The sequence below is a fragment of the Pelodiscus sinensis genome, chromosome 15 (assembly GCF_049634645.1).
Source record: "Pelodiscus sinensis isolate JC-2024 chromosome 15, ASM4963464v1, whole genome shotgun sequence".
Taxonomy (NCBI): domain Eukaryota; kingdom Metazoa; phylum Chordata; order Testudines; family Trionychidae; genus Pelodiscus; species Pelodiscus sinensis.
Window position 1 is genome coordinate 34488307 of NC_134725.1, and position 26183 is coordinate 34514489.

At 47.8% G+C, this 26183-nt stretch overlaps 1 protein-coding gene across 6 annotated transcripts in view; it reads left to right on the top strand.

Moving 5' to 3' along the window:
* Positions 1-26183, top strand: part of CUX2 (cut like homeobox 2) — a 281755-nt gene that overhangs the window by 148312 nt on the left and 107260 nt on the right. Inside the window, exon 1 of one of the 6 annotated variants that reach the window (XM_075898704.1) lies at positions 15131-15284. The exons of the other annotated variants lie outside the window; for them this stretch is intronic. Within the exon in view, the coding sequence (XP_075754819.1) occupies positions 15252-15284 (33 nt within the window). The 5' untranslated portion in view covers positions 15131-15251. Of the gene's footprint in view, positions 1-15130; positions 15285-26183 lie in introns of those variants that run through there. 6 annotated transcript variants of the gene reach the window in all.

The following is a 26183-nucleotide window of genomic DNA, read 5'->3' on the forward strand; positions in this document are numbered from 1 at the left end:
TTGTGTTACCAGTAGAGATTTCTTATATTCAGTTGGGTGTAATCACTTTACAGATCATTGGATTATATCTGATATGGTTCAAATGATTCTGGGGAAATGTGGGGCATTTACTCTGGCTTGTTTAAAATGGTCCTGGTTTTGGTTTGGAATGCTTTTGATTTTCAAAACAGGTCTCCAAACCGGCAAATGATTTAATTCTATTTAAAATACCTAGTTTATTCCTCCTCTCCTATAACATAATTCCATGTACCCTTCAGTAGTGAATGTCAGGCACAATGAGGATTTTCTTTCTTTCTTTCTTTCTTTCTTTCTTTCTTTCTTTCTTTCTTTCTTTCTTTCTTTCTTTCTTTCTTTCTTTCTTTCTTTCTTTCTTTCTTTCTTTCTTTCTTTCTTTCTTTCTTTCTTTCTTTCCTGCAATAGCATAACATTGAATAGTTAAAAGAATTAATTTTGTTGAATGGAGCACATGTTTTAGAAGCATTCAGCAGTAAATCACACCTGAGAAGTAGGCTGCAGGTAACTGTGGATATGAACAAATTATCCAGAGCTCTGTCATTCAGTTTTCCCTGGGGCTGTGTACTGGGATTCTTTCATTGTCAAGTTCATTCATTATTTTGATGATTTCCAGTTTATCTCTAATTTCAGAACCATTAGCTGAGTCTCCTATATAGCACAACAGCTATAAACTTGCAACTGTCTATGGGGCATCTGTGATTGGCAATTCATTGCCGAAAGAGAATGTGTAGGACTTGTCTATGCTACCAGAATGACTGTGTGAAGGAAATGTGGCTTTTAAATAACCATTTTAAAACAGGCTTCCATGGCTTAGCTTTGCTCCCTATGTGGACAGGCATAATGGTAATTAACATGAGGTTTTGGAAACCATTCTCAAAACCACACAGATGCACCAGGGAAGGCGAAAGCTAATGTAACTGTCTGTCCAGAACACATGCAAGTGATATGTCCAAGTGGAACATACAAGCTGGTGCTAGTTAAATATTAGACATTGTGGGAAAATGATCATGGTGAGCTATGTGGAAAAACTTTCTGAGCTGGGAGAATTGTATATTCCTTTGGTCCTTCTCCAGGAGAAACTTCCCTTTGGAATTCAGAGGAGTCCAGATTTGCTTGCCTTGGAACAAAACAAATTCAGCACAAAGATATTGCAAGAGAGTCCATGGAAAGGCCTTGAAGCTCAAAAGTCTGGAGAAAGTGGAGGAGGATGTAAGGACTCAGACCATGAAGCCTCTGGGGGCCACTGTGGGTTCCTTGTGTTCAGCCCCAGCACTCCCTAATTTGCAATCAAAAACAGGCATAGGCCTCATGAAGTTAGCACAGAATCATGCTCCCGTTCCTTGTCAAGAATGAGTGTCCTCTTCCAGGACTAGATTCCAGCAGTGTTTTGTTTCCATTGCTTGCTGAGATTTCCAGGATACTTGGTTGCCGTTTAACTAACATCAGAACAAACCCACCTGGCAAATGTCTCTTGGAATATATTGACACAGGAACACAGGGTTGATCTGGGAATACATTATTCTGAAGATCAGCTTTCTCCACTTCCTCAGCACAACCCAGCAGATTTCTCCTCCTCTCCTTCTGCTGTCTCCTCTTTGCTCTCTGTATTTCATAGTGGTCTTCATAGGAATAGTCAAACTAGTGGGGATGCACGTGTAAAGGGGGGGAGGGTAAATTTCATGCCTGCCTGAGGTATCCAGGGTTGTGTTCTGAGCTTTTCCACTCATACTACCCCTGGTGGTCCTCCTGACCCTTTGTCTCTGTTTTTGAGAAGCAGCCTCCACCTAAGCTAAGCTGTTCAGGAGTTCATGGCTATCTGGACTCCCGTAGCCCCTTTTAGGGAGTCCCATTGGATCCTGCACAGTGTTGGTCTAATGCTCTGATGAGCTTAATTGCACTGAACTCTACAGAGGCACAGCCCTTAGAAATGGGTGGCAGGAAAAAATATGCCAGAAAGCAGCAGGTTGCATGTCCTCAGCTGGTGCTATCATGGTAGTTATATTTATTATATATTGGGTGGACAAAGTTGTCCCAACATGTAGCTGGGTTTGGTGCTGCTTAGAGCAGCTGGACTAGATGGACTCCTGAGGCCTCCTCCAACTCTAGTCTTCTGTGATTCTATGTACAACATTATATGTCATTCTGTTTTATCCTCCAACACAGGGTTCCCAAACTTTTTGACACGGGGACCAGTAAATCTATTCACAAACTTTTGGAGGACTGGCAATGTTCATTTGCATATTTGCATATTCATTAATCAAATGATGAATATTCAGATAAGTTGTTTCTGGTCCTCCCAAAACCCCCTGTGCCAGCTTTAGCAAAGCTTTTGATATGGTCACCCACAATATTCTTGCCAGCAAGTTAAGGAATATGGATTGGATAAATGGGCTGTAAGACAGACAAAGCTGGTTAGACCAGGGTTTCCCAAACTTTTTACTTTAGTTGGAACCCTTTCTTTTCAATACTGTTTTTTGCAGCCCAAAAATATAAACACATAAAAAACAAACTGAGAAAATACCAGGCGTATAACATGTCTGGTATTTTCTCACTAGGTATGTTTTATTATTACTAGATGTATCAGTTTGTAGTTTTGAACTGCCTGGCTGGTAAATGTGCTCAGGCTGCATGAGTGTGTCTACCAGCCAGACAGTTCGCAACTACTCGAGGGGTGTGTGTGGGGGGGGGGCAATAGAATCCCCGGGACGGACTAACTTGTGCTTCGTGGGAGGGAGGAGGGAAGGGGGGCAGCGTCCCGAGATCTACATATGTCTGGGTCAGTCCCACTCCCCACAGGCTGATTCATTCCTCCCCTCTGTTCCCCCCACTGCAACTCTTTCCAGCTCCACTTCCCCCAACCCCCTCCCAGGCAGCCAGGTCTCCCCCGCTTCTCCTCCCAATCTCCCTTGGCCAGTCCCGCTGCTCGCATCCAGCCCTCCTTCCAGTGGCCACTTCTCCCAGCCCCCCCCCCCCATCTTTCCCAGCCAGTTCCCTGCCCCCAACCTCGCAACCCCGCTGGCAGCCCTGCTTCCACCGGCCCCCCAATCTCTCCAGCCCACCCCGATTCCCCTGTCCATTGCTGCTTCTGCTGGCCGGCTCTCCCCACCTTCCCTAGCTAGGACTCTACCAGGAGCCGGAACATCTGGCTGCAGACTCCGCCCAGACCGACAGAGGGCTTGGAGGACCCGGCACCACGCGGGCACTCTGGGAGTGCAGAGCACCCCAGCAACCACTCTGAGGCTCAGTAGTTTTTTCCTGCGGCCCGGTACCGGGCTGCAGCCCATAGTTTGGGAAACGCTGGCCTAGTGAGATTGTGGAATCTCCATCACTGGAGATATTGAAGACCAGGTTAGACAGACACCTGTCAGGGATGAGCTAGGGCAACTCAACTTTGGAAGCCCCAGGGGCCACACTGATACTTCTAAAACATGCTGAGGGCCTCAACTGAAGTGTGGTTGCATATGCAAGCAAATATTTACAAATAGTTTCTCTCACGTGTACAGGCATGAATACAAAGATTAAGGCAAGACTACACAACACGCAGGCCCTATTTCAGTCAGTTCTGCTGATATTAATAAAATGCAATATTTACCCCATTTCTACTCATGTGACAGAAGATCATTACACTGACTACTTTTTTGTTTCAGCTCCCATTCACCAGCCACGTCTTGCTCCTCACATCAACCCAAACTGCACCACGGGGCGCAAACAAACTGGCCATGGGCAGCATACCAAGTTATTAATAAATATTTTATAAACCTTTACCTTTTCTCTCTGCTGCCATGTCTCCTCCCCTTGCTCCATCAGCTCCCCTGGTGCCTGCTGCCCCCCAACTCCTCACCCTTCTCTGCTGTCCTGACTCCTGCCCTTCTTACTGCCCTCAGCCCTCCTACGACCTGCCCCCCTCCACCAGCCCTTCTCTCCCCCCTGTGCCCACTCCTCCAGTAGCCCCACTCTGATCATGTGAACTACCCCTCTTCTAACACTTCCCTCTACACACCTGCCCTGCCTCTCTCCTCCGGTGCTGGTCCCTCCCCTGCAGGTGTCTGCCCTTCTGCTTCACCCCCAGAATCTCCTGGCACCTGCACCTTCCTTTAGCCCTGCACCCTCCTGGTGCCTCCCTCTTCCCTTACTGCCCCTGCCCCCTTTGCCCTCTTTTTCCATCATACGCACCCCCTCACCACCCTCTGCCCCATTCCCCTCCTGCCCCTCACACATGACTTGCTCCATCCTGGCCTTCTTCATGCCCACCCCTTCTTTCAAGCCTTCTCCCAGCACCTCCTCCTCCAGCCCCCAATGCCTTTCCCCTCTCCTCCCGTCTCCTCTCCTCTCCCAGCATCACCCTGTCCCCCCTCCCACTGACACCTCCCCGTCTGCTCTCTCCATTGTCTACACTTGGCCCCCTGGCATTTGTCTCTCTCCTGCACCCCTGTCTCTTGGTGCCTTCCCCTTCCCCCACCCAAGCCCCTTCTCCTTCCACCCCCCCCGCCACCCAAGCTCCCCCCCGCTGCCGCCGCTGTTTCCCCCGCCTCCGTCCAAGCCCAACCCCCCCGCTGCCACTGCAACTCCTCCCCTCTGCCGCCACCACACAAGCCCGTTCCTTACCTTCTGCCTTCCACGTTGCGAGGCCGGAGGCTGCGCTCAGGCCCCAAAAGCCGAACCTGGAGCCAGCGTGGCCCCACCACATGCCTCCGAAGAGTTTTAAAACCCCGGGCCGTGACGTCACGTCACACTCGGGCGTCCTCCCTGCCCACGTGCAACCCCGCACATGGGCAGCAGCAGGTGGCAAGGAGGAGCTGCGCACGGCAGGGACGGTCCAGAGCCAAGGGGGTCGCTCTGGGGGTGGGGTGGGAGGACACGCAGGGGGGCCGGCAGGGGGGAGCCAGGGCCCGGTCCAAACAGAGCTGGGGGAGAGACCCAGCTCCACATATTGGTGGAGCAGGGCCCCCAGCTCTGTAACTCGCTGGCACTTCTGGGTTCAGGGGCACCGAATTGGTCGAACTGGCCTAAGGCAGCCACCAGGCACGCTGAGACACGGTATTTTTTTCCTGCGGCCCATAGTTTGGGAAACGCTGCTCCAATGTGTAGGGAAAGAAATAATGAAATACCTAATGGAGCATATAGACCTGTGAAAAATGTAGCGGGGTGGGGAGATTAACTGCTCTCCTTGCCCCATATCAGATGAGGGCACTGTTATGTTTGATATAGTATGCGCATAATGAAAAGAAGTCCCTTCCCCATAGAGTTGGTTGCTCCATTTAGGGTGACTACATAGCCAGTTTGAAAAATCAGGATCAGAGTGGGAGGTAGGAGGTACCTATGTGAGCCAAAGTCCAGAATATCAGGTTTGTCTCTATAAAATCAGGACATCAGGTCACTCTGGTTCTACTGGTTCAGTGGATGTTACACATCACCCTCTGCCCTGTAAGGCTGTTCCTTGGCTTTAGCGCATGTTGTAGCAATTTCTGCTTTAGCCCAGAGGGCCCTGGTCCAGTCTCTGGGTGTTGACCATGATGCTGCTGTTCCTCTCGCAGAATGCCATGTAAGCCAAAGCCTAGTCCTGGGAATGGTTACTGTCTGGTTAACCCAGATTTGCGTGCTGGAGCAAAGGACTGATGTACTGCACTGCCTACCATAGACCCTTTGTGCAACGTACCTGAGACCTTGACTAGGTTTGACACTTGCCATTGGATGCACGCCTCAGATTCAGGGACTGGAAGGTCATCTTCTTCCTGGCCATGCCTGCATGCATGCTGGGCAGTTGTGTGCAGCTGAGGGCAAACATGCCATAGCCTTGGAATTATGCCTTGCTGGCAGCTGGTGGTTTTCTTTCTTTTGGGAATCTAATCTATTGATTAGCTTGCCTCAGAACAGTGCAGTAGAGTGTATAATGGTGTGGCTGGTGCCCGTGGCGTCTCCTCCACCAGTCTGAAAACCCTCCTGTAGCCAGGAAGCCTATCTCAGTGACCTTGACTGTTGCAACCCAGATTTGGCTCCTCCTGGTCTGACTTTTCTGCTTCCCCTTGTCATTCCCAGCAGAGTGAGTGAAGGTTCTGTCTGTCAGACGTGCACTTATTGGAAGAGCCGCTGCTTAGTGAGGTGAAGAGAAGGTTGCTTCAGCTGTACGATGTTTCCAGAGGGATCTTTTACCTCTTCCTTCTCCTTCTTCTGCTCCTCCTGAGATCTTTTCATTGCCACCACCGGAGTGACAGGAGCATCCTGTGTCTCCAGAAGGGTTCGGCGAATGTGGGCATCTGCTGGACAGCAGCATTTCTGAGGGAAGTGAATTGCTTAGTTGTCTGTCTCTGTCTCTTTCTGCTGGGGTCCAGCACTGTAAGACTTGAGCCAGACATGGGCTTTCATCATTTTTCCTGAATGGGCCATTTTGGGGACACCCCACTCTCCCCCCCCCCCCCTTTGCACATGCAAGATTCTGGCTCCTGGAAGAGTAGAAAGGAGACTTGCAAAGCGGTGTGGGCTGTGCCTGGTGAATTAGGTATCTCGTGCAGGGGGAGGGGTGCCACAAGCAGTTGCATGCTCACTAACCCTACTGGTCAAATCCCATGCATATTATCAAGAGGCTGTTGGAGAGGCTTATGATTAATGCATCTTCTGTGCTGGGATTAATGCAGCTGAGAAGAGAGGTGTCCCTCAGTGGGGCAGGCAGAATTCCCCTCTGCTAAATGAATCTGATGCCTTTTTGGTGAATGGAAGGCTAGGAATGGGACATAAGAACGGCCGTACTGGGTCAGACCAAAGGTCCTTCTAGCCCAGTATCCTGTCTACCGACGGTGGCCAGCACCAGGTGCCCCAGAGAGGGTGGACCGAAGACAATGATCAGCAATTTGTCTCCTGCCATCCCTCTCCAGCCTCTGAAAAACAGAGGCCAAGGACACCATTTTATCCCCTGGCTAATAGCCTTTTATGGACCTAACCTCCATGAAATTATCTAGCTTCTCTTTAAACTCTATTATAGTCCTAGCCTTCACAGCCTCCTCTGGCAAGGAGTTCTACAGGTTGACTACACGCTGTGTGAAGAAGAACTTTCTTTTATTAGTTTTAAACCTGCTACCCATTAATTTCATTTGGTGTCCTCTAGTTCTTCTATTTAGGGAACCAATAAATAACTTTTCTTTATCAGCCCTCTCCACTCCATTCATGATTTTATAGACCTCTATCATATCCCCCCTTAGTCTCCTCTTTTCTAAACTGAAAAGTCTCAGTCGCTTTAACCTCTCCTTATATGGGACCCGTTCCAAACCCTTAATCATTTTAGTTGCCCTTTTCTGAACCCTTTCCAAGGCCAAAATATCTTTTTTGAGGTGAGGAGACCACATCTGTACACAGTATTCAAGATGCGGACGTACCATAGTTTTATACAGGGGCAGTAAGATATTCTGGGTCTTATTTTCTATCCTTTTCCTAATAATTCCTAGCAACCTATTTCCTTTTTGACCGCCGCTGCACACTGTGTGGAAGTTTTCAGAGAACTGTCCACGATAACTCCAAGATCTCTTTCCTGATTTGTCGTAGCAAAATTAGCCCCCATCATACTGTACGTATAGTTGGGGTTATTTTTCCCAATGTGCATTACTTTACACTTATCCACATTAAATTTCATTTGCCATTTTACTGCCCAATCACTGAGTTTGGTGAGATCTTCTTGGAGTTCCTCACAGTCTGCTTCTGTCTTGACTATCCTAAACAGTTTGGTATCATCCGCAAACTTTACTACCTCACTGCTTACCCCTTTCTCCAGATCATTTATGAATAAGTTGAAAAGGATTGGTCCCAGGACTGATCCTTGGGATACACCACTAGTTACCCCTCTCCAATCTGAAAATTTACCATTTATTCCTACCCTTTGTTTCCTGTCTTTTAACCAGTTCGCAATCCAAGAAAGGACCTTCCCTCTTATCCCTTGGCCATGTAATTTACACAAGAGCCTTTGGTGAGGGACCTTGTCAAAGGCTTTCTGAAAATCCAAGTATACTATATCTACTGGATCCCCCTTATCCGCATGCTTGTTAACCCCTTCAAAGAACTCTAACAGATTAGTAAGACAGGATTTCCCTTTACAGAAACCATGTTGACTTTTGTCCAACAAATTATGTTCTTCTACATGCTTCATAATTTTATTCTTTACTATTGTTTCGACTAATTTGCCCGGTACTGAAGTTAGACTTACCGGTCTGTAATTGCTAGGATCGCCTCTAGAGCCCTTTTTAAATATTGGTGTCACGTTGGCTACCTTCCAGTCATTAGGTACGGAAGCCAATTTAAAGAATAGGTTACAAACCACAGATAATAGCTCAGCAATTTCCCATTTAAGTTCTTTTAGAACCCTTGGATAAATGCCATCCGGTCCCGGAGATTTGTTAACATTAAGTTTTTCTATTTGTTCCAAAACCTCCTCTAATGACACTTCAATTCGGGACAGTTCCTCAGATTCATCACCCACAAAGGACAGTGCAGATTCAGGAATCTCCCCAACATCCTCAGCCATGAAGACTGAAGCAAAGAAATCATTTAGTTTCTCCGCAATGGCTTTATCATCCTAGCATTTGTGTAGAAGCACTTTAAAAATTGCCACTGCTTATTTGTCTGCCCTTCCCTGATGCATTGGATTCCTTAGAATGCGGTTGTTTGTCTGCTCTGGCCCATGGTTTGTCCTCTCCCCTCCTCTCTTTCTGACTACAGCTTAGAGAATCTCTATCAATGGATTCTCCTCTAAGTCTCCCTCCGATTTACGTGCATCTCCGCAGCAATCGGCTTTCCCCCATCTCTTAATTTAAAAACTGCTCTGCGGCCTTTTTAATGTTTAGTGCCAGCAGTCTGGTTCCACCCTGGTTTAGGTGGAGCCCATCCTTCCTGTATAGGCTCCCCCTCTCCCAGAAGTGTCCCCAGTTCCTAATAAATCTAAACCCCTCTTCCCTACACCATCGTCTCATCCACGTATTGAGACTCTGAAGCTCTGCCTGCCTACCTGGCCCTGCGCGTGGAACTGGATGCATTTCTGAGAATGCCACCACAGAAGTCCTGGATTTCAGTCTCTTTCCTAGCAGCCTAAATTTAGCCTCCAGGACATCTCTCCTACCCTTCCCTATGTCATTGGTACCAACATGTACCACGACCACCGGCTCCTCCCCAGCACTACACATAAGTCTATCTAGATGCCTCGAGAGATCCGCAACCTTCGCACCAGGCAGGCAAGTGACCATACGGTTCTCCCTGCCTGGTGGAGACGGGACACCGACTCCTTGCCTTCCCCATCTCACCCTATAACCCAGCAGGATGCAACCCCAACCAAGTGGAAAGTAGAATCTCATATTGGCCTGCCTGCCTTTGCAACAGTAGAACAGTATACATGCTGGTGTAACCCACACACCTAATGTGGTTACTGAGTACTGCAAGTGGCCCTAGACCACTGCAACAGTTAAGATCAAAAGACCTTTACAGCATGGGCTGGGAGCCAGCTGGCTTTTAGCTCAGTAGGTAGAGGCTCCTATAATCAGTTCCCGAGGTCCCAGGTTCAAATGCGCCTTGGTGGTGGTTACACTGGCATCATGTCACAAGGTGTTCATGCAACATCATGCTTGTGTTACAACTTGATTTCAGCCTGTATTCCTTTCTCTCCTGGCCACTCCAGGTATGGGAGAGTGTTTCACCTCCCTGTCTGGCTGGTGAGCTCTGCTTGTGTGTGCATGGACACATATGCCCAGGCTAAGAGGGAGCTGAAAATGGGTCTCCTGCTACTGGGACCATTGACTCATCCCTCACTGTTCTGTTTGGGTGACGCACACCAGTAAGATTCCTATTGTCACTCTGCCTAGCTTCCGGGAGAGGAAGCAAAATGCCTGGTGTATGGACCCAAGAGCCCCATGCATTGTAGCAAAGGGTCGTCTGAAGTGCAACGATGGGTCAGGTATTGCACACTGAACCCATTAGCCCCACTTCAGGTAAATTTCCCCTTAAAACTCTCCATGACTGTAGCTCTAAGATAGTAGTGTGGTGGAAGGAGGGATTAGCTGATCAATTGCAATAAAGAATTGCATCCCAGAAAAGGTTCTGCTTGGCTGCTGTTTCCTGGATTTAAAGTCCTGATTGGCTTTGAGCCTCTTAACTACTTCTGTCCAACTAGTCCAGGGTTAGTCCAGGGTTCATCTGTAAAATATGCAGAAGCAAAGCTGAATCTTATTTAGTACTGTCCTAAGCACAGATCTGACCTTAGATGCCAATGTTGTTAGGAACGGATGCCTTGCAGTTGTCAAGAGCCCTATTATATACTGCTGCTTTATTTATTTCTTCCTGATTCAGTGGCCAGAGAATCCTTTCTAAGAAAATGACTCCCACCACCAGGCAGCGCCTTGTGAAGAGGCCCGACAGTGTAAGACAGAGTAATCTAAACTCAATCAATCTTATTACTTCTCTTTTTAGCACCACTTCGCTTATAAAAATATAGCTTGAGGTCAGTTCTGAGGCTTAGCAGCTCCCCATGCAGCTGCAGTTTTCTCTGGTGCCTGTAAAAATTGGGGTTACACAGTGCATTTTGACAAACATGGACTAGATTTTTTCTTCCTCGTGTCGCAGTGAAATGGTGCGTAGTGACAGATTGTTTGATTTCTGGCCAATGGAATCCAAGATAATGTAGAGCCCAAATTTTGTCTCATCTTTGTGGCCAATCAGGTATTGTCATGGAGAATGCCACTGCATTCAGTGAGCTATTCAGAACAGGAAGCACTTTGCCTGGTAGCAAGTGCTTGCAGAATTGGGGCCTTTCATTGTTACTTGGTGGGAAGCAGGCTTGTTGATGACAGCAACAGTGGATGGAGCCCCAGGCCCTTCAAACTGTGGCCGCAACGCCACACCATGCACTCCAGGCCATATTGAGGGCTACACCTCACCCTTTCCACGTCCTGGGCTGTTGGCCTTGCTGCTGGGAAGTGTCCCCCCAGAACATGTGTCTCACCTCCTTTTTGTGTATGAGCTCTGGGGAAACTCAGGGATTGATTGTTTCATTTGCTAACTGAAATAAGGTCAGCTGGGAAGCCTGGCAGAACTTCTGGGGTCGAGGGAAGTGTGGAACGGGATGCATGTTAACTCTGTGTCATGCCCTCCCCAGCTATCCAGTCCCCCCAGACCTACTCCACGGGTATGCTGTGGTTTGAGGGGAATGGCCATGGCATTTTTACCCACTGTGCCCCAGGCGTGAAAGAAAGCTGACCCATTTCTTGACATGGCAACCTCCTCCATAAAGGGGTTGCCTCCGTCCTCAAGAGGGCTGTGTGGGAGAGAATTGCTAGGGGAAAGGAGCTTCTGCTGCTGTCCCCAGGCTGCAGGTTTAGCAAGAGGGGAGGTGCGTCACATGGGGGGGGGGGCAAATCCCACCCATAACAGAATAAATTGGCAGGAACTCCTCATGGAAACCTGGTGGACATTCTCTCTCTCGCTGGAATGCATATGGCCGCCGTTACCGTGGTAGCTAAACGTTCCTAATGTCCTTGAGGGTGCTGTCACGCGCTCCACCAAGCAAACGCAGCTGAGACGTGCTACCCTGTGGCCTTTGCAGTGCCTGTGGCTGCAGCAGCGGGTGGCAGGGAAGTGCTGCAAAAACCAGCATGCTAGAAACAAAGGAGAGTAGCACAAAAGGCTGCCAAGCCTATGCCGAGGGAGTGACGGCTCTCTAACACATACTGCCACATCCTAAAGAGTTCTGTCCCCTTAGGTCCCGCTAGGATAAATTGTCAGTGCTCTGCATGGGGGTGGAATTGTGCCGCTCCCTTGAAAAGGCAATGGGAGCTACATTGCGAAAATCCTGTGAACACTCTGAAAAGATGCCCACAGTTTCTCCAGACAGCTCTCTGACTGCCTCCTCCCCCTCCTATTTTCCCCTGCAGTTTATTTCTCTGGGAGGAAGGGGAAATAAAAATCTGGAGCACATTAGAGCAAAGCTCAAATTGAAAGGCTCAGGCACATGAGCTGGGTCTGCCATATGCATTGCTTTAGGATTGCGTGAGGATACTATTGAATAGAGAGAGGCACCCTGATATTATTGGGGGGAGCACCAGTGGTCCTCTATATTGTTACCTAACACTTTCTATGAAAGACATTCTTTTTTTTTTTTTTCTTTTTTTTTTGAAAGCTCTATGGTTTGCAGCATGAATTTGAAACTTGGCAGAGGGCTTGTCCTGGAGTCAGGGAGAGGCCTTTTGCCATCCCCCATGAAAATGCAGCCAGATCTGGACTGTATAAAATATGCATCAATTTTAGTTAGAATGTATTGCAGTGTTCAGGCCGAATTCTCATTTACCTTGAGGCTTCTTGATAATGCTCTGACAATGTGAAGATGCCTTAAAGTGGGCATAAGAGCTCCTTCATGCTGCCAGAGCAATGGAAAGGAGTCTTAGTGTAAATGAGGTAAGTTGGAGGGCCTGATTGTCTGAGTACACACAAATCTGGGAAAGTTGCATTATCCCCATTTTACAGATGGGAAGACTGAGGTGTGGCGCAATGGTCCCAAGGTTGCAGAGCACATCAGTGGCAATGTGGGGGAGAGATCTCCTGGTTCTCATCCCCATTCCATCTCTTCTGATGTATCAGATAAAGTGAAAGTGTTTTTCTCCAGAGCCTTTCCAGACATCTTTCTAGTATGGAAGGATAGAGGGGGGAGGTGAGATTTTTTTGGGGAAAACTGATGGCTTGTGACTATGGTAAGATGTTTTCCAAAGAAGAAACAATTTACAATAATTAGAAATGTATAAAATGTCTTTAAACATGGTAGTAAAAGGGATAAGAAACCACTTGCTGCAGTGTAATCAGTTATTAGCAGCTGATCAATTATCTCCATGGATGGTTGCTGCTGGTACATGAGGCACGTAATAATAGGACTCTTGATTAACTAATTTGAATATCTTTTGAGAACAAATTCGAACTCTCTTTTTTCTCCATTGTAACGGATCTGTACATCTGCGAGATAAATACGGAATGAATATGGTAATGAATATTATTCTGTAAATGTAGCCCGAGAACACTCCCATCATCATTACAGCTCTGTCGTCGGGAGCCGCGGTAATAGATCTAATAATAAAGAGGGCTAAATGAGGGGAGGAATCTGTGACGGGAGGAACCAAGGTGCATCTTTCCCTGCAGAAAGAGCAGCCTATACCTTAGGAAGTAGAATAATATGTTGTCGGGAGGAAGGGGAAGCGTGGCCGTAATTCATGGAATTGCCCAGCTATGTCCGGTAAAGTGACATTGTAGGGCTTGTTTTGTCTGATCTGTTTGCAGGGGCATTGTGTTGAGGCCAGTGAGTCCTTCAGATGTGGAATTGATGATTTTTTGCCATAGTATGTTGGATAGGGATCCAGAGTAACAACCAAACTGACATGTAATCCCATTGTTCATACCTAACCAAAGGCACCTGTTGGGCCTTATTCTAACCTTTCAAGATGAGGTGCTCTCTTCCTAAACAACTCCATCCAGGAAGCCTAATTCCACCCTGGCCTGCCTCTTGTGTCATCTCTGAGACCCGTGCAGAGTGGGTGTAGAATGGCGTTGAATCAGAATGGTAGAGTCTCGGGTTCATTCTACACAGGTGTAATTGCTACACAAAATTGCCTGCTGCTGAAGCTGCATATACTTTGCCTGGCATTTTGACCTCCCAATGCACTTGCTGTATAAAACAGAGCAGGGCAGGAAAGCTCAAGGACCTGAAAAATACCGAGTGACTGTTTTATAGTGCGTGAGCCTTGGCAGCCACCTGTAAGTTCGCCCATTTCTGTGCGGTGCCGGAGTCCCCCACAGGCAGCTATCCATGTAATACGCTAGATAGCATCGCTTGATATTTTTGAAACACTGTCTTTTCATATCTCCACTGGAATGGAAATCTAACACGTGTCTGGAATTTCAGCCCGCTCAGAGATCCCATTACAGCCGTTTTGATAAAGCACTATAAACCCAGATTCCATTTTAGATTATAAGATCATATCGCTTATGTTTCAACAAACTGTGAGCTAAGATTATTTGTTTCACAAGGTTCTGAATGAATAGCTGCTGCGTGGCCCACTGATTCTTTTCACTGTAGATTGGCCTGAACCGATCAGTGGCAGGGCCTGGTGAAAATTATCGACAGCAAATGCACTGCAGGAATTAAGAAGGCGCTCTACTTTTTTTTTTTCCAAGGACTTTGGTTCTTATTGTATTTCTGTTTTGCTTACATGTGAGAAGTGGGATACAAATTTTGGCAAATCTTCAGCAAGAAAGGCCAAATTTTTAATTCCTGGTTAACTGGTGTAAATATGGAATGACTCCAGTGAACTCGTTGGATGGGCAAGAGATCAGAATTTGGGCCACAAATTCTTCATTTACTTTATAAAGCACAACCTGGACAATGAAATCAGATGAATAAGAAAAAATGAAATCTGTTTTCCATTACATCCATTGGAGCCAGCTAGGATTCATGAGTATGACACATAGCAGACCTGGGCCCAACAAACTCTTTATTTCTGAGGGGGAGTAGAGAGTGATTCATGTCTGACAGATAAAACAAAAATAATAATAAGTCCTATGGCACCTCAGAAACTAACAGATTTATTAGAGGACAAGCTTTCGTGGCTAAAATTTATCAGGTGAATTTGGAGTGGAGTTTATAGAAGCATAGATATGTATAGGCAACAAAAGAAATAGAGTACTTGTATAAATTAAGCTAATCAAGTCAGGGTGGAAGTGGCTTCTTCATAGCAGTTGTTGTGGAAATGTGGACATCAAGAGAAGGGAAATTGCCTCTTTTGCCCCTTTGTAATATGTTAACTAGTTAAAATCCTTAGGATTGATCCAACTCCCACTTAAGTTAGTGGGAGCCTTTGTGGTGACCTGAGCAAAGTTGCACCAGGCTCTCTCAAAGTAACTGGAGCACAGCTCCTGCCACCTGTGAAATGAGTCAAACTTCTGCTTGCACAAAGACCAAAAGACTTCGCAGCGTTTAGCGCTCTGGAAACTGTCCGTCATGGCTGGTGGCTTTGATTTCTCTCTGCTGCTAAAGTGTTAAAAACAGAGTTTAGACAGACATGATGTTTTGCAGAGGATTCTGATAGATCAAAATTTGGTTTTGTTCCTATTTCCAGTAAAAAGCCAATATTCCGAAAGTCAGACCTTAGAAGCATCGGGGTGTCCTAGACTCTGGAGGCCTTGAGGTCTCTGGCACAGTTTGCCTGGCAGCTGCCCAACCGTCACAAACCATGGAAGAAGACCTGAGCTTATCCATGAGCCAGGTAGGTTTCTGGCAAGCAGGTTCCATTCCAGTGGGGAATGGGTTCCATCAGAACGTAGCTGAGAACAAGTCATCGTCATGGGATGTTCATGTTTCAACCCATTTGGCAAATTGTGATGAAAAAAATGGTTTTGTCTGGGCCAGTTGTAATATATAATCCATAAATTGCCTAAGAGCAGGGGGAAGGGAAGGAACCCTGACCAGAAAGCATTTCAAGTGGCCTTGGAAATTCGAGGGCCAGAAAAGTTTCTCACCTCCTGTGTTTCCTTTTTGTCCCTTCTGCTTTGAGATTTCAGCTTTGCTAGAGCTGATTGAAAGTTTCCCATCAAAACAAATTTACCCTGGAAAATGGCTTTTCAGTTAGATGGAAACTTTTGCTAACAGATTTTATTTTTTCATTGAAAATGTTTATGTTTTTGTCAAACACACCCCGAATTGGATTTTTTCGCTTGTTTTTGGTAACCCACAATATTTGGGTTTAGGGGTTCTATGATGAAAAGGGGAATTTTTTGCAAAGGGAGAAAAAATCATTGAGCCCAAACTAAACTTTTTTGTACAATGCTAACTTTTGATCATGCCAGACAGAGGGCTATTGATTGTCATCTTGCTGGGGGGGCATTGCTTTTTTCTATCTTTTTGTTTTAAAAACAGAAAGCAGATAAACTTGACAAGGACTAGTTGTCTGGATGTGCAGAGACCACCGTCTGTGTTGCTGACCAGGGTAGTCTCATTGTTTTCTTGCATGCCTCCATCTGACAGTATCCAGCTGCTGTCTCTTGTCATATAGTTTGATTCTGAGATGTTTGGGAAGGGACCGTCTTTTTAGATTAGATCATGGAATCAAGGAAAATGATGGGAGCTGCATCTGCCAAGAACTTTGAGCATCAATAGGACAGAACACTAGAAAACATACTGTTCCCTTGGGAGGAAAAAGATGACCTAGATAATCTAATGGACAAAGAGGCCACCACCAAATATCTAATTGTGCATCTGTAACTGATCAGGGGCTGCAGAATTATGGGTGCACATTTTGGCATCTCTTTGCACCCAGTTCTTGATCCAGACTGTCTAGTGCAAACTGTGCTGCTCATGCATTGCAAAATGAGAGAGTTCTATTCCTTCCAGAAATGGCCAGCGGGAAATTCCCATTGCAAAGAGGAACTCTTAGAATCATAGAATCATAGAATAATAGGACTGGAAGGGACCTCAAGAGGTCATCGAGTCCAGCCCCCCGCCTTCAAGGCAGGACCAAGCTCCATCTACACCATCCCTGACAGATGTCTGTCTAACCTGTTCTTAAATATCTCCAGAGAGGGAGATTCCACCACCTCCCTTGGCAATTTATTCCAATATTTGACCACCCTGACAGTTAGGAATTTTTTCCTAATGTCCAATCTAAACCTCCCCTGCTGCACTTTAAGCCCATTACTCCTTGTCCTGTCCTCAGAAACCAAGAGGAACAAATTTTCTCCTTCCTCCTTGTGACACCCTTTTAGATATTTGAAAACCGCTATCATGTCCCCCCTTAATCTTCTTTTTTCCAAACTAAACAAGCCCAGTTCATGAAGCCTGGCTTCATAGGTCATGTTCTCTAAACCTTTAATCATTCTTGTCGCTCTTCTCTGTACCCTTTCCAATTTCTCCACATCTTTCTTGAAATGTGGCGCCCAGAACTGGACACAGTACTCCAGCTGAGGCCTAACTAGTGCAGAGTAGAGTGGCAGAATGACTTCTTACCTGGCCCTCAACTGTAAGAGAAGGTTTTTGTGCCTGTTGGTGTAGGGGGAGTGCTGGAGGAGCAAAGGAGCAAAGGTGGAGTGGAGCTGTGTTACTTAGATTCTCTGCTGCTATAAATTTAGAGTAGTCCCATGGCTGTTCTAACCAATACTCCCTGCCCATTCATGCTGAGCAAAAAATGTAGGGGGAAACAGAACCCGCCTGCCTAAGTTCTTTAGACTGTGTGGGTACTCATTTCTAGATGGTGCTTTTGCTCTTACAAACACTGGAGGAATAAAAAAGGGTTTTTTTTTTTTGTTTTTTTGTTTTTTAAATACCATATAAAGTAAACCTGTGTCACCAAACTGAAATAAACCCCCCATCTGGTTGTGTCATGCTGTCATCTGTTCTTGAATTCTCTCTGGTGTTGGTTCAGTTAGTTAGCATTGTTATTTAAGTACCTCTACTTGTCACTTTTATTTCCTGCTGGTAGAAAGCATGGCCTCATGGTGGTGAGTACGGTTTATAGGTAATTCAGCTTCACTTGGTGGGAATTTAAACATTAGTATTGATGCTAAAGTTTTTAATAAAATATAGGTAGAGAGAAGGGTATTGATTCTTAAGAGTTTTTTTCCTTTTTATTATAGAAGAGAAGGGTTGATGTATTGGCGAACATGAAATAAGAATTATCCTATGCTAGTACATGAGACTGCAAATGAGGACAGATATGCTAACAGAGGAATAAGTCAGGAAAACTATCAGGAAAATGTATCTGACATTGATCATTTGCAGCCTGCTAGAGTTGGGTGATGCTTATAGGCCAAAGGGCAATGGGCCCAGGTTAAGAACTGATAAGATCCCAGATAAGGAATGTTACACAGAAGGTTTCAGATCATGCCATATTAATTCTTGCATTCGAAAAGGTATTTTTTTATTCATTTAGTGACTCCACCTTTGTGTCACAAGTGTGGGGACAGCAGTTTTTTGTGGGACAGAGCTGAATTTGGATCATAGCTCAGGGATATTGTGAGTTGAGACTGGAGGGCAAAAACGAGTTGCATTTCTTGTCTGTTTTTAAAGTGGAATTTTTTAATCGAAGAAACTCAGTTGTCCATGTTACTCATCTCCTGTGAAATGAGGTGACTGCAGTGGTGTGGGAACATTTTTAAAATTGGGGTACTGAGTCCCCTTTTCCTATCCACCCTCACTCCCAGCTCAGGCTGGGAGCAAAGCCCCAGCACGTGGGTCTGGCAATTGGGACCAAAGGCATGGGGCTAGCAGCAGAGGCCCCAGCCATACAGCGCTCAAACCGAGACCCACCCCCCAGCATGTGGAGCTGGCAACGCAGGGCAGCAGCTGGGAACAAAGCACATGGGGCCAACAGAAGAGCTCCTGATGCATGGGGCCAGCAGCGGGGATCACAGGTGCTAGGATGAGACCCCCAAGGGTCCTGAAGCAACTTCTGCACTCCTAGTTTCTGCACCTATGGGTGACTAGTCTATATCTATGCAGCAAGGTGTAGTCAATCCAGTCTAGTTACAAGGGCACTGGTTGGTCCATGTTTATGCTGCAACTGTGGCCTACTTCTATTTCATACAGAACCTAGCCACATCCTTGATCTGCACACTGAGCGCTTGGGCTGCCCAAAGTTTTGGACTGCTTGTGATTTCCGTGTGGCTCTGCATACATAACATCACCTTGCAGGACTGGGCCCTTCTACAGCACCTTTCATGCTCAATGCACAGCAAGAATCAAAGCAATCTCCTAGGTTAAAGGCGTTAAAGAATGCATTCCAAAGCACTTTGCCCCATATGAAACCCCTGCAATTCTCTGTCTGTGCCCCCAGCAGCCAATACAGTGTGAAAAAAATGGCCTGGATTTTCCCAGAATACACTGCTGCAAGCATGCAGTGGGGGTGGAAGGCTCAACACACCAAATACGTGTTTGTGCGTCTGGGTGGATTGCTGCGATCTAGGCACATTGAAACTAGGGATGCTAGCTATTGGGTAATTGAATAGCCATGTAACTATGTGAAATCTTTGCAGTTACATGACTATTTGATAGTCCCTGGGGATAGGGCTAGCAGCCAGTGCACTCCTGGCCCCACTCCCGGGGACCTGTCACCCCACACTGTAGCTTCTGCCTGCAACAGGTACAGGCTTGCCGCAGACAGAGGCTGCCCCACAGAATGCATAGCAGCCTCTGTCTGCAGAGAGCTCATTCCCACTCCCCCATGGACAGGGGCTGTCTCATGGCAGCCTTCCGTTCCTCTCCCCCTCTTCCCCTGAGGCAGCAGTGGGAAGCGGGGCAGGCAGCACCATGGATCCAGTGTTGAGGAGAACCTGCTTTTAAACTGGCTCCCCCCAGCACCGTCTCTTGCTCACCTCCCGCCCCCCCCCCCCCCCCCCACTGCTGCCTCTGATACAGAGGCAGCAAGGGGTAGAAAGAATGCAAGTAGTCGAAAAGATTTACCAATAAACCTGGGCTTATCAATTAATCATATAGTCAACTATACGTTGATATCCCTAATGAAAACCTGTTCACTTGTAACTGTTTTCTGTGGAGCCTGTCACACTTTTGTTATGCTAACAGAGGGTTCTGTTTGCAGATCCTACGCTAGGCACTGGGACCTATCACGTGAATAGCCTCTAGGGGGCCAAATGTAGGAGTTACATTGGAATGAGTTTGTGTGACCAGTGCTGAGAGTGGCCCTTCTGTCGGTTGTGCTTCACCGCTCAGCTGTCAGCAAGAGAAGGTGGCCGAGAAGCAGTGGTGTAGTGACTGGTTCCCAAGGGCGGGGGGCATTTGAAACTCAGTGGTAAATTTTGCAGCCACTCTCTAATCAGAATGCATGGTACCAATGTATTCTTCTGGTGGCTGGGGTGCAAAACACTGGGAGTGCTGTCCTATTTAATATCATCCTAATCCCGTTGGGGATAGGTGGACCCTTCTGTAATCATGGGACCCAAAGGGAACCCCTGGGGCCTGACCTTGTGTTAATTCAGGCCTGCTGCATGGCTCCCCTTTCCCTTAAGGATAACATATACCCAAATTAACTAGCCAACTTAAATACTGAGGGCCACGTCTTTCCACCTTATGGTCAGAAAGGCCCCTTTCAGCAAAGCTGTTAGGGGCATGCCTAAATGTAAGCATGTGGAATGGACGCACATCCTGCCTGTTAGATGCACATGGAGTCCAGGCCTCGTATCTGAACACAGAGGGAGTAGCGTGCTGTCATGACGGGGGGGCTTGGTGCCTGGGGTAGATGACTCCTTGAGGTGTGATGCTGGGGAGGAAAAGGTTTCTCCCGTGACATTGGAGCTTGTCTCCTGGGGTTCGCTGGACCTTCGCTCCAGTTCTCCAAAGGGCTGTCTGTGAATGGTTGAGCTGTCGCACTGTGATGCCTGTGTTGATTCCTATGTGCTTGGCTTGTTAGAAGTGTGATTAGCACCCTTTCCTTAGGGCGCTGATTGCAGAGGTACAGAGGCCTCTCTTTTTTCCTGGGGCATGACGGGAAAGCAATCGTACATTGGGCTGCCCAGAAGGCTCCGGTTTGGAGGTGGGGCTGATCAGGTGGAGAATTGGTGCTTAGTAGAAATAAAGGGATGGGTTTAACTGCAGCAAAGGGCCTCTCACTTCATGGCAAGTTGTACCATGAATATGGCTGTATTTCAGAGCTGGAGGAAGTGATTCCTCTCTCACTGTTTGTACAATTGATAAAAAAGCTTGTAAACCATCAGGGGAAGACAGGCACTGCCTGATGCACCTGTGAGATGGTAGGAGCTACAGTGAGGGCCTCCGCTAGAGGAATAGCTGTTCTGCTGCCCATTTATCCCGGGACCTATTGCCTGCACCACACGCGGTCTCCATTGATGTGGCAACTTTGCATATGGGGTAAGCACCATTTGAGCTGATGCTCTGATATAAGGTCCCTTTGACAGCCAGCAAACAGAAGGACTCTGGCTGGAATGGTTAGGTTTGCCGCTAGACCTTCCCTAATGCATTATCTCAGGGCTCTCTGTTCTTGTTGATAATCTTCCCAAACTGTTTGGAAATGTTCCTGTGCACCAAACAAAACCTACCAGGCTGGGCTTGTGTTGGGAGGCTCGCGTTGTGTTTACTGTTCTTTGGCTTTTATTAAGTTATTAAACAAGGGAGTACAAGAAACAACTGTGGCTGTGATTTATTGGCTAATGATTACACCGAGGCCTTTGACTATGTACTTTGTGTCACAGAAAGCCCTGGATAAGTCTACGAGAAATAGGTTTCCATGTACATTTCATCATTTCACTCTTTGATCTCTGTCATGGCCAGAAAGTGACAACGAGTACAAGACATGCAACAAAGCAGCTGAAAAATTAAATACTGGAGTGGGTTGCTTTTTAGCTTTACGTCCATACACTGGAACAGCTTTTACACAGATGCCCATTGCGCTGGGTTTATTCTGGTCTAACTAAGAACAGGACTGTGTGTCCAAAGAGCTAGGAAGCTGGAGCTCTCTGGGTGCTTTCCAAACCCAGGTCTTGCCATCGTGAAACCAGCAATAAAACCTGTTTCGCAACCAGTATTCCCGGAACGCATCAAAAGGCTGTTAAAAGCTGCTGACTGCCATTTTTCACTCCCCGTTTCTCTGAATACACACAGGGGTTAGTTTTATCCGCTTTCTCTCCAATATTTTTTATATAACAGTGAAATATTTATATGGTCCAATAAAAGGCAGTAAGCTTGCAATCTCTCTCAAATTCATCCGAGACCAAGAGCTCTTCATTGTATGAATTTCACACCCGGCAGTGACCCCCTGATAATTGACTCCATACATCTTTAGCATCAGAAATTTACATAATATGTAGGAAATGATTGATAGCTTCTGTAACCCGGGCTGTCTAACATCCCATCTACCGTGCACTGCATGTGCTGCAATCCGTCTTGTGCATGGCAGTCTGTCTTGTTCTGCCCTGCTTCACAGATCTCTGTGTCCCCTTCTCTCCGCAGCTGCACCAGCCCACTCAGCCATTTCTCTGTGTGACGGGTGTCTCAGGTGCTCTGGGTGTTAGTCCTCCCTGCACAGCAGCCCCTTCCCTCTGGATGTGGCAGATCTGTCTCCAGAGCCGGTTGACAGAGCTGTGTTTTGTCCCCGGCGCAGACTTGTGTTGGAGACATTCCCAGGGAACTTCAGACCCAGAAATCTTGATGGCCTGACTCATAACCATTTAACATTGGAGACTGGCCGTGCTCAGGAAGATCTTACACTGCCTACATCCACAGTTAAGAGTGGAAGCAGCGTATTACTGTGAGAACAATGACCCTGGCTTGCTTCTCTCTGAAAACTCAACTTAGCTGTGTTTCATGTCCCTCACTAGTCAGGTGCCTGTTGAGAAGCCTACATACCTGAAAAGGGCTGTTCTAAAGAGGGCAGTGATCTCATGCTCTCCATGGCCATGGAAAGTAGGACAAGCTGTGATGGGCTTAGTCTACAGCAAGGGAGATTTCGTTTAGATCTGAGAGAAAATGTTCTAACTCTAAGGATAGTCAAGCTCTGAAACAGGCTTGGAGTCTCTCTTTCTGGAGGGTTTGAGAACAGGTTGGGCAAACACCTTTCAAGGACGGTCTCAATTTCCTTAGTTCTTCTTCGGCATCGGGAGCTGGACTTGTTGACTTCTCTGTGTCCTCTCCAGCACTTCATTTGTTGGTTCTGTTATTCACCCCATTTCACAGACTGAGTAGCTGAGGCCCAGAAGTTAGCCTCCTGCCCAAGATGCTAGTGACACGTTGACAGAGGCAGGGAGCAAAGAGAAGGCCTGTCTCCTTGTTCCTAACTCTAGCTGCTTGACCCTCCTTAAAATGCTAGGTTAAAATGGCCTCCCATCGTGTGATTCAAGGAGTGCAGCTGTCCGACCTCCAGTATTTCATATCAGTATTTATCTGGGGCATTTTCTTCCCTGTGTCAGGGTAGAAATGGTGTGGCAGTATTGCCACGTGGGATTTCCAGTACTTCCTGGTTCCATTGTGGGAGGAGATACGAGATGATCATTACCTCATTGCTTTTTTCACCAACCTGGATAATTGGTGTGGGGCTGTGATATATTGCATGGGTAACTGATGTATATACATAAGAGAGGGAAGGAATTAAAAGTTTCTTTTCAGCCTTTGAAGGGTTGAACTCTGGTGGGGCTTGAAGCCAAGTTCCCCTCTTGGATGAGTGCTTTTGGAAAAGGGGTCACAGACACCTCTCTGCAGCCTGCCCCTGTTCCCATCAGTGGCCAAGCTTCTGTGGAGGCAAAGAAGAACAGGACAGAGCTCTGGATTGAGTGGTTCTTGCTGGGCTTTGTAGGAGAGGTTGTGGTCCTTGTGGGTGTCTGGTCTCGGTGACTCAGATCTCTTCCCAAGTTTTCAGTTTGTTGGCATTTGGCATGAGGACTAAGCTGTCTGACCTCATGGATGCTTGTTAGTTGTGTTAGTGGAAAGTGGGATATTTATTATTCAGAATGGGCTGTTTGGAGGCTCCGGCATGTCTGTGTCTGATGTGCCGTTAATCAGAGGAGCCTATCGGAATAGAAGGGTTGGCACAAATGACAGGAGCTGTGTACACATGTCCCCCGTAAGGTCAGGTGGGTGCATGGGGGAGGGGTCAGGGCTGCATATTCAGGCCGGCAGAGGGATTCCTCTTGTGATAGAATCGGCGCCTGGCAGAGCAGCCTCTTGTCTGAATTCTGGCCTTATCCAGAGGAGCCCAGGCTTGGCCAGAACTTGATAGACATCCGTGGATGAATGCTGATAGAGTTAATGGCTGTTATCTCGGCTCATGCCTCCTAGTTATACACAGGGGCTGTCAGTAGCCAGTTGACCATGAGACAGGAAACTAGCCAGCCCCTTGGGCTTTCGTGTGGGTAGGTTATCGCTTCATGCACAATGAGTTTACTTTAAATAGTTTCGTCATCTGAGCTTACATGTCAGCAGCCAGGTGGGGGGCGAGCGAGGGCCCTGGAGACGAAGGGCCTTGAAGAAGGCCTCAATTGATTGCCATTTGCTGTCAATGGGCAGGGCAGACTGCTGGTGAAAGACTGTGTAGTCCCCAGCATGAGTTCAGCTGTGCTCTCCTCTCAGATTTTCAGCTCCGTACAGCGGAGCTTTGGTAATTCTCAGACTAGACTCTATTGTTCGAGCTCCTTGGCCACACCCATTGCCAGGTAATGGAGGTGGTGAGTGAGGGTGAATTTCTCCAGCACGGCTTGGGGTGGGGAGCTCTGCAGGAGCTGATCAGGGGAATAAAACCTACACCGCACTTCGCAGCTGGGGATCTGGGCAGGATACATGTTTTATAGTAGGGACAGGGCCGGTTCAAGCCATTCCTGCGCATGCATGACCCCGCCCCCCCCCCCCCCAGCGCGCTGCGCACCTTACAGCTGCAATCGGGCACGCAGCACCTGATTTCAGCTCTAAGGGGCGCCACACAGCCCCTGGCCCTGGGCACGCGGCCCCTGATGGCAGCTCTAAGGGGCGCCACGTGCCCGGCCCCGCAGCGCCCCTTACAGATGCCATCAGGCGCCCCCCATAGGTTGGCGCCCCGGGCAACTACCCAGCTAGCCCCCCTGTTAATCCAGCCCTGGACAGGGAAGCTGAGACTCAGAAAAGTTATGTGACGTGGTCAGGGCCCCACAGTGAGTCCGTGGCAGGGCTAGGAATATAACCCTGGTCTCTTGGGGTATGTCTACACTACAAAGTTAATTCGAACTAATGGATGTTAGTTCGAATTAACTTTGATAGGCGCTACACATACAAACCGCTAGTTCAAACTTAATTCGAACTAGCGGAGCGCTTAGTTCGAACTAGGTAAACCTCATTCTACGAGGACTAAGCCTAGTTCGAACTTACTAGTTCGAATTAAGGGGAGTGTAGCCCCTTAATTCGAACTAGTGGGAGGCTAGCCCTCCCCAGCTTTCCCTGGTGGCCACTCTGGCCAACACCAGGGAAACTTTATTGCCCCCCTCCCGGCCCCGGACCCCTTAAAGGGGCACGGGCTGGCTACAATGCCCGTGCCAGGTGCAAGCCTACCAACACCCAGCCAGCAGACCCTGCACCTGGTATGGCTCGAGCCAGCCACCCGCTGCCACCCAGCCCTCCGCCTCTTCCCGGGACCAGGCTGGCGGCTCCTGGGAGCTTGCCCAGGACCGCAAGAGGGGGGCGCCCGCCTGGTCTAGTGCAGACATCGTGGACCTCGTCCACGACCTCTGCACTAGGCACAGGAAAGTGGCCATCTAGGGCAGGAGAGCTGCCAGCCTGGCCACCCAGGAGCAGGTGTGCATGAAAATCAAGGTGGTCCACTAAGACCCCCGCCCTGAGCCCTGAGCTTACAATGGCCGTACTGGGTCAGACCAAAGGTCCATCTAGCCCAGTAGCCTGTCTGCCGACAGCGGCCAACCCTAGGGACCCTGAAGGGGATGGACCAAGGACAGTGACCAAGCCATTTGTCTCATGCCATCCCTCTCCAGCCTTCCACAAACTTTGGGCAGGGACACCACTCCTACCCCCTGGCTAATACCACTCCATGGACCCAACCTCCATGACTTGATCTCACTTCTCTTTAAACTCTGTTCTAGTTGTAGCCTTCACAGCCTCCTGCAGCAAGGAGTTCCACAGGTTGACTCTTTGCTTTGTGAAGAACAACTTTCTGTTACTAGTTTGAAGCCTGCTACCCATTCCTTTCCTTTGTTGTCCTCTAGTCCTTCTATTATGGGAACTAATGAAGACCTTTTCTGTATGCACCCTCTCCACCCCACTCATGCTTTTATAGATCTCTATCTTATCCCCCCTCAGTCTCCTCTTTTCTAAACTGAAAAGTCCCAGCCTCTTTAGCCTCTCTTCATATGGGACCTGTTCCAAACCTCTGATCATTGTAGTTGCCCTCCCCTCTCCCACCCTTTCTCTTCCCCTCTCCCACCTCCTTTTCCCAGTCTCCCCGAGTTTTGTTCAATAAAGAGAGATTCTATTTATGACCACACATTTTCTTTATTTTGTACATCAGGAAGGGGGGCTAGGGAAGGGTAAGTGGAAGGAGGTGAGGGAGGAATGGGGTACGAGCCCCCAATGGGGAGGACTGGGCTGGCTCTGCGGGCTTCTGGGGGTGGAAGCTCTCCTGCAGCCCCCCAATTGCCCCCTTTCCCCAGATGGCAGCCTGCGGCAAGTG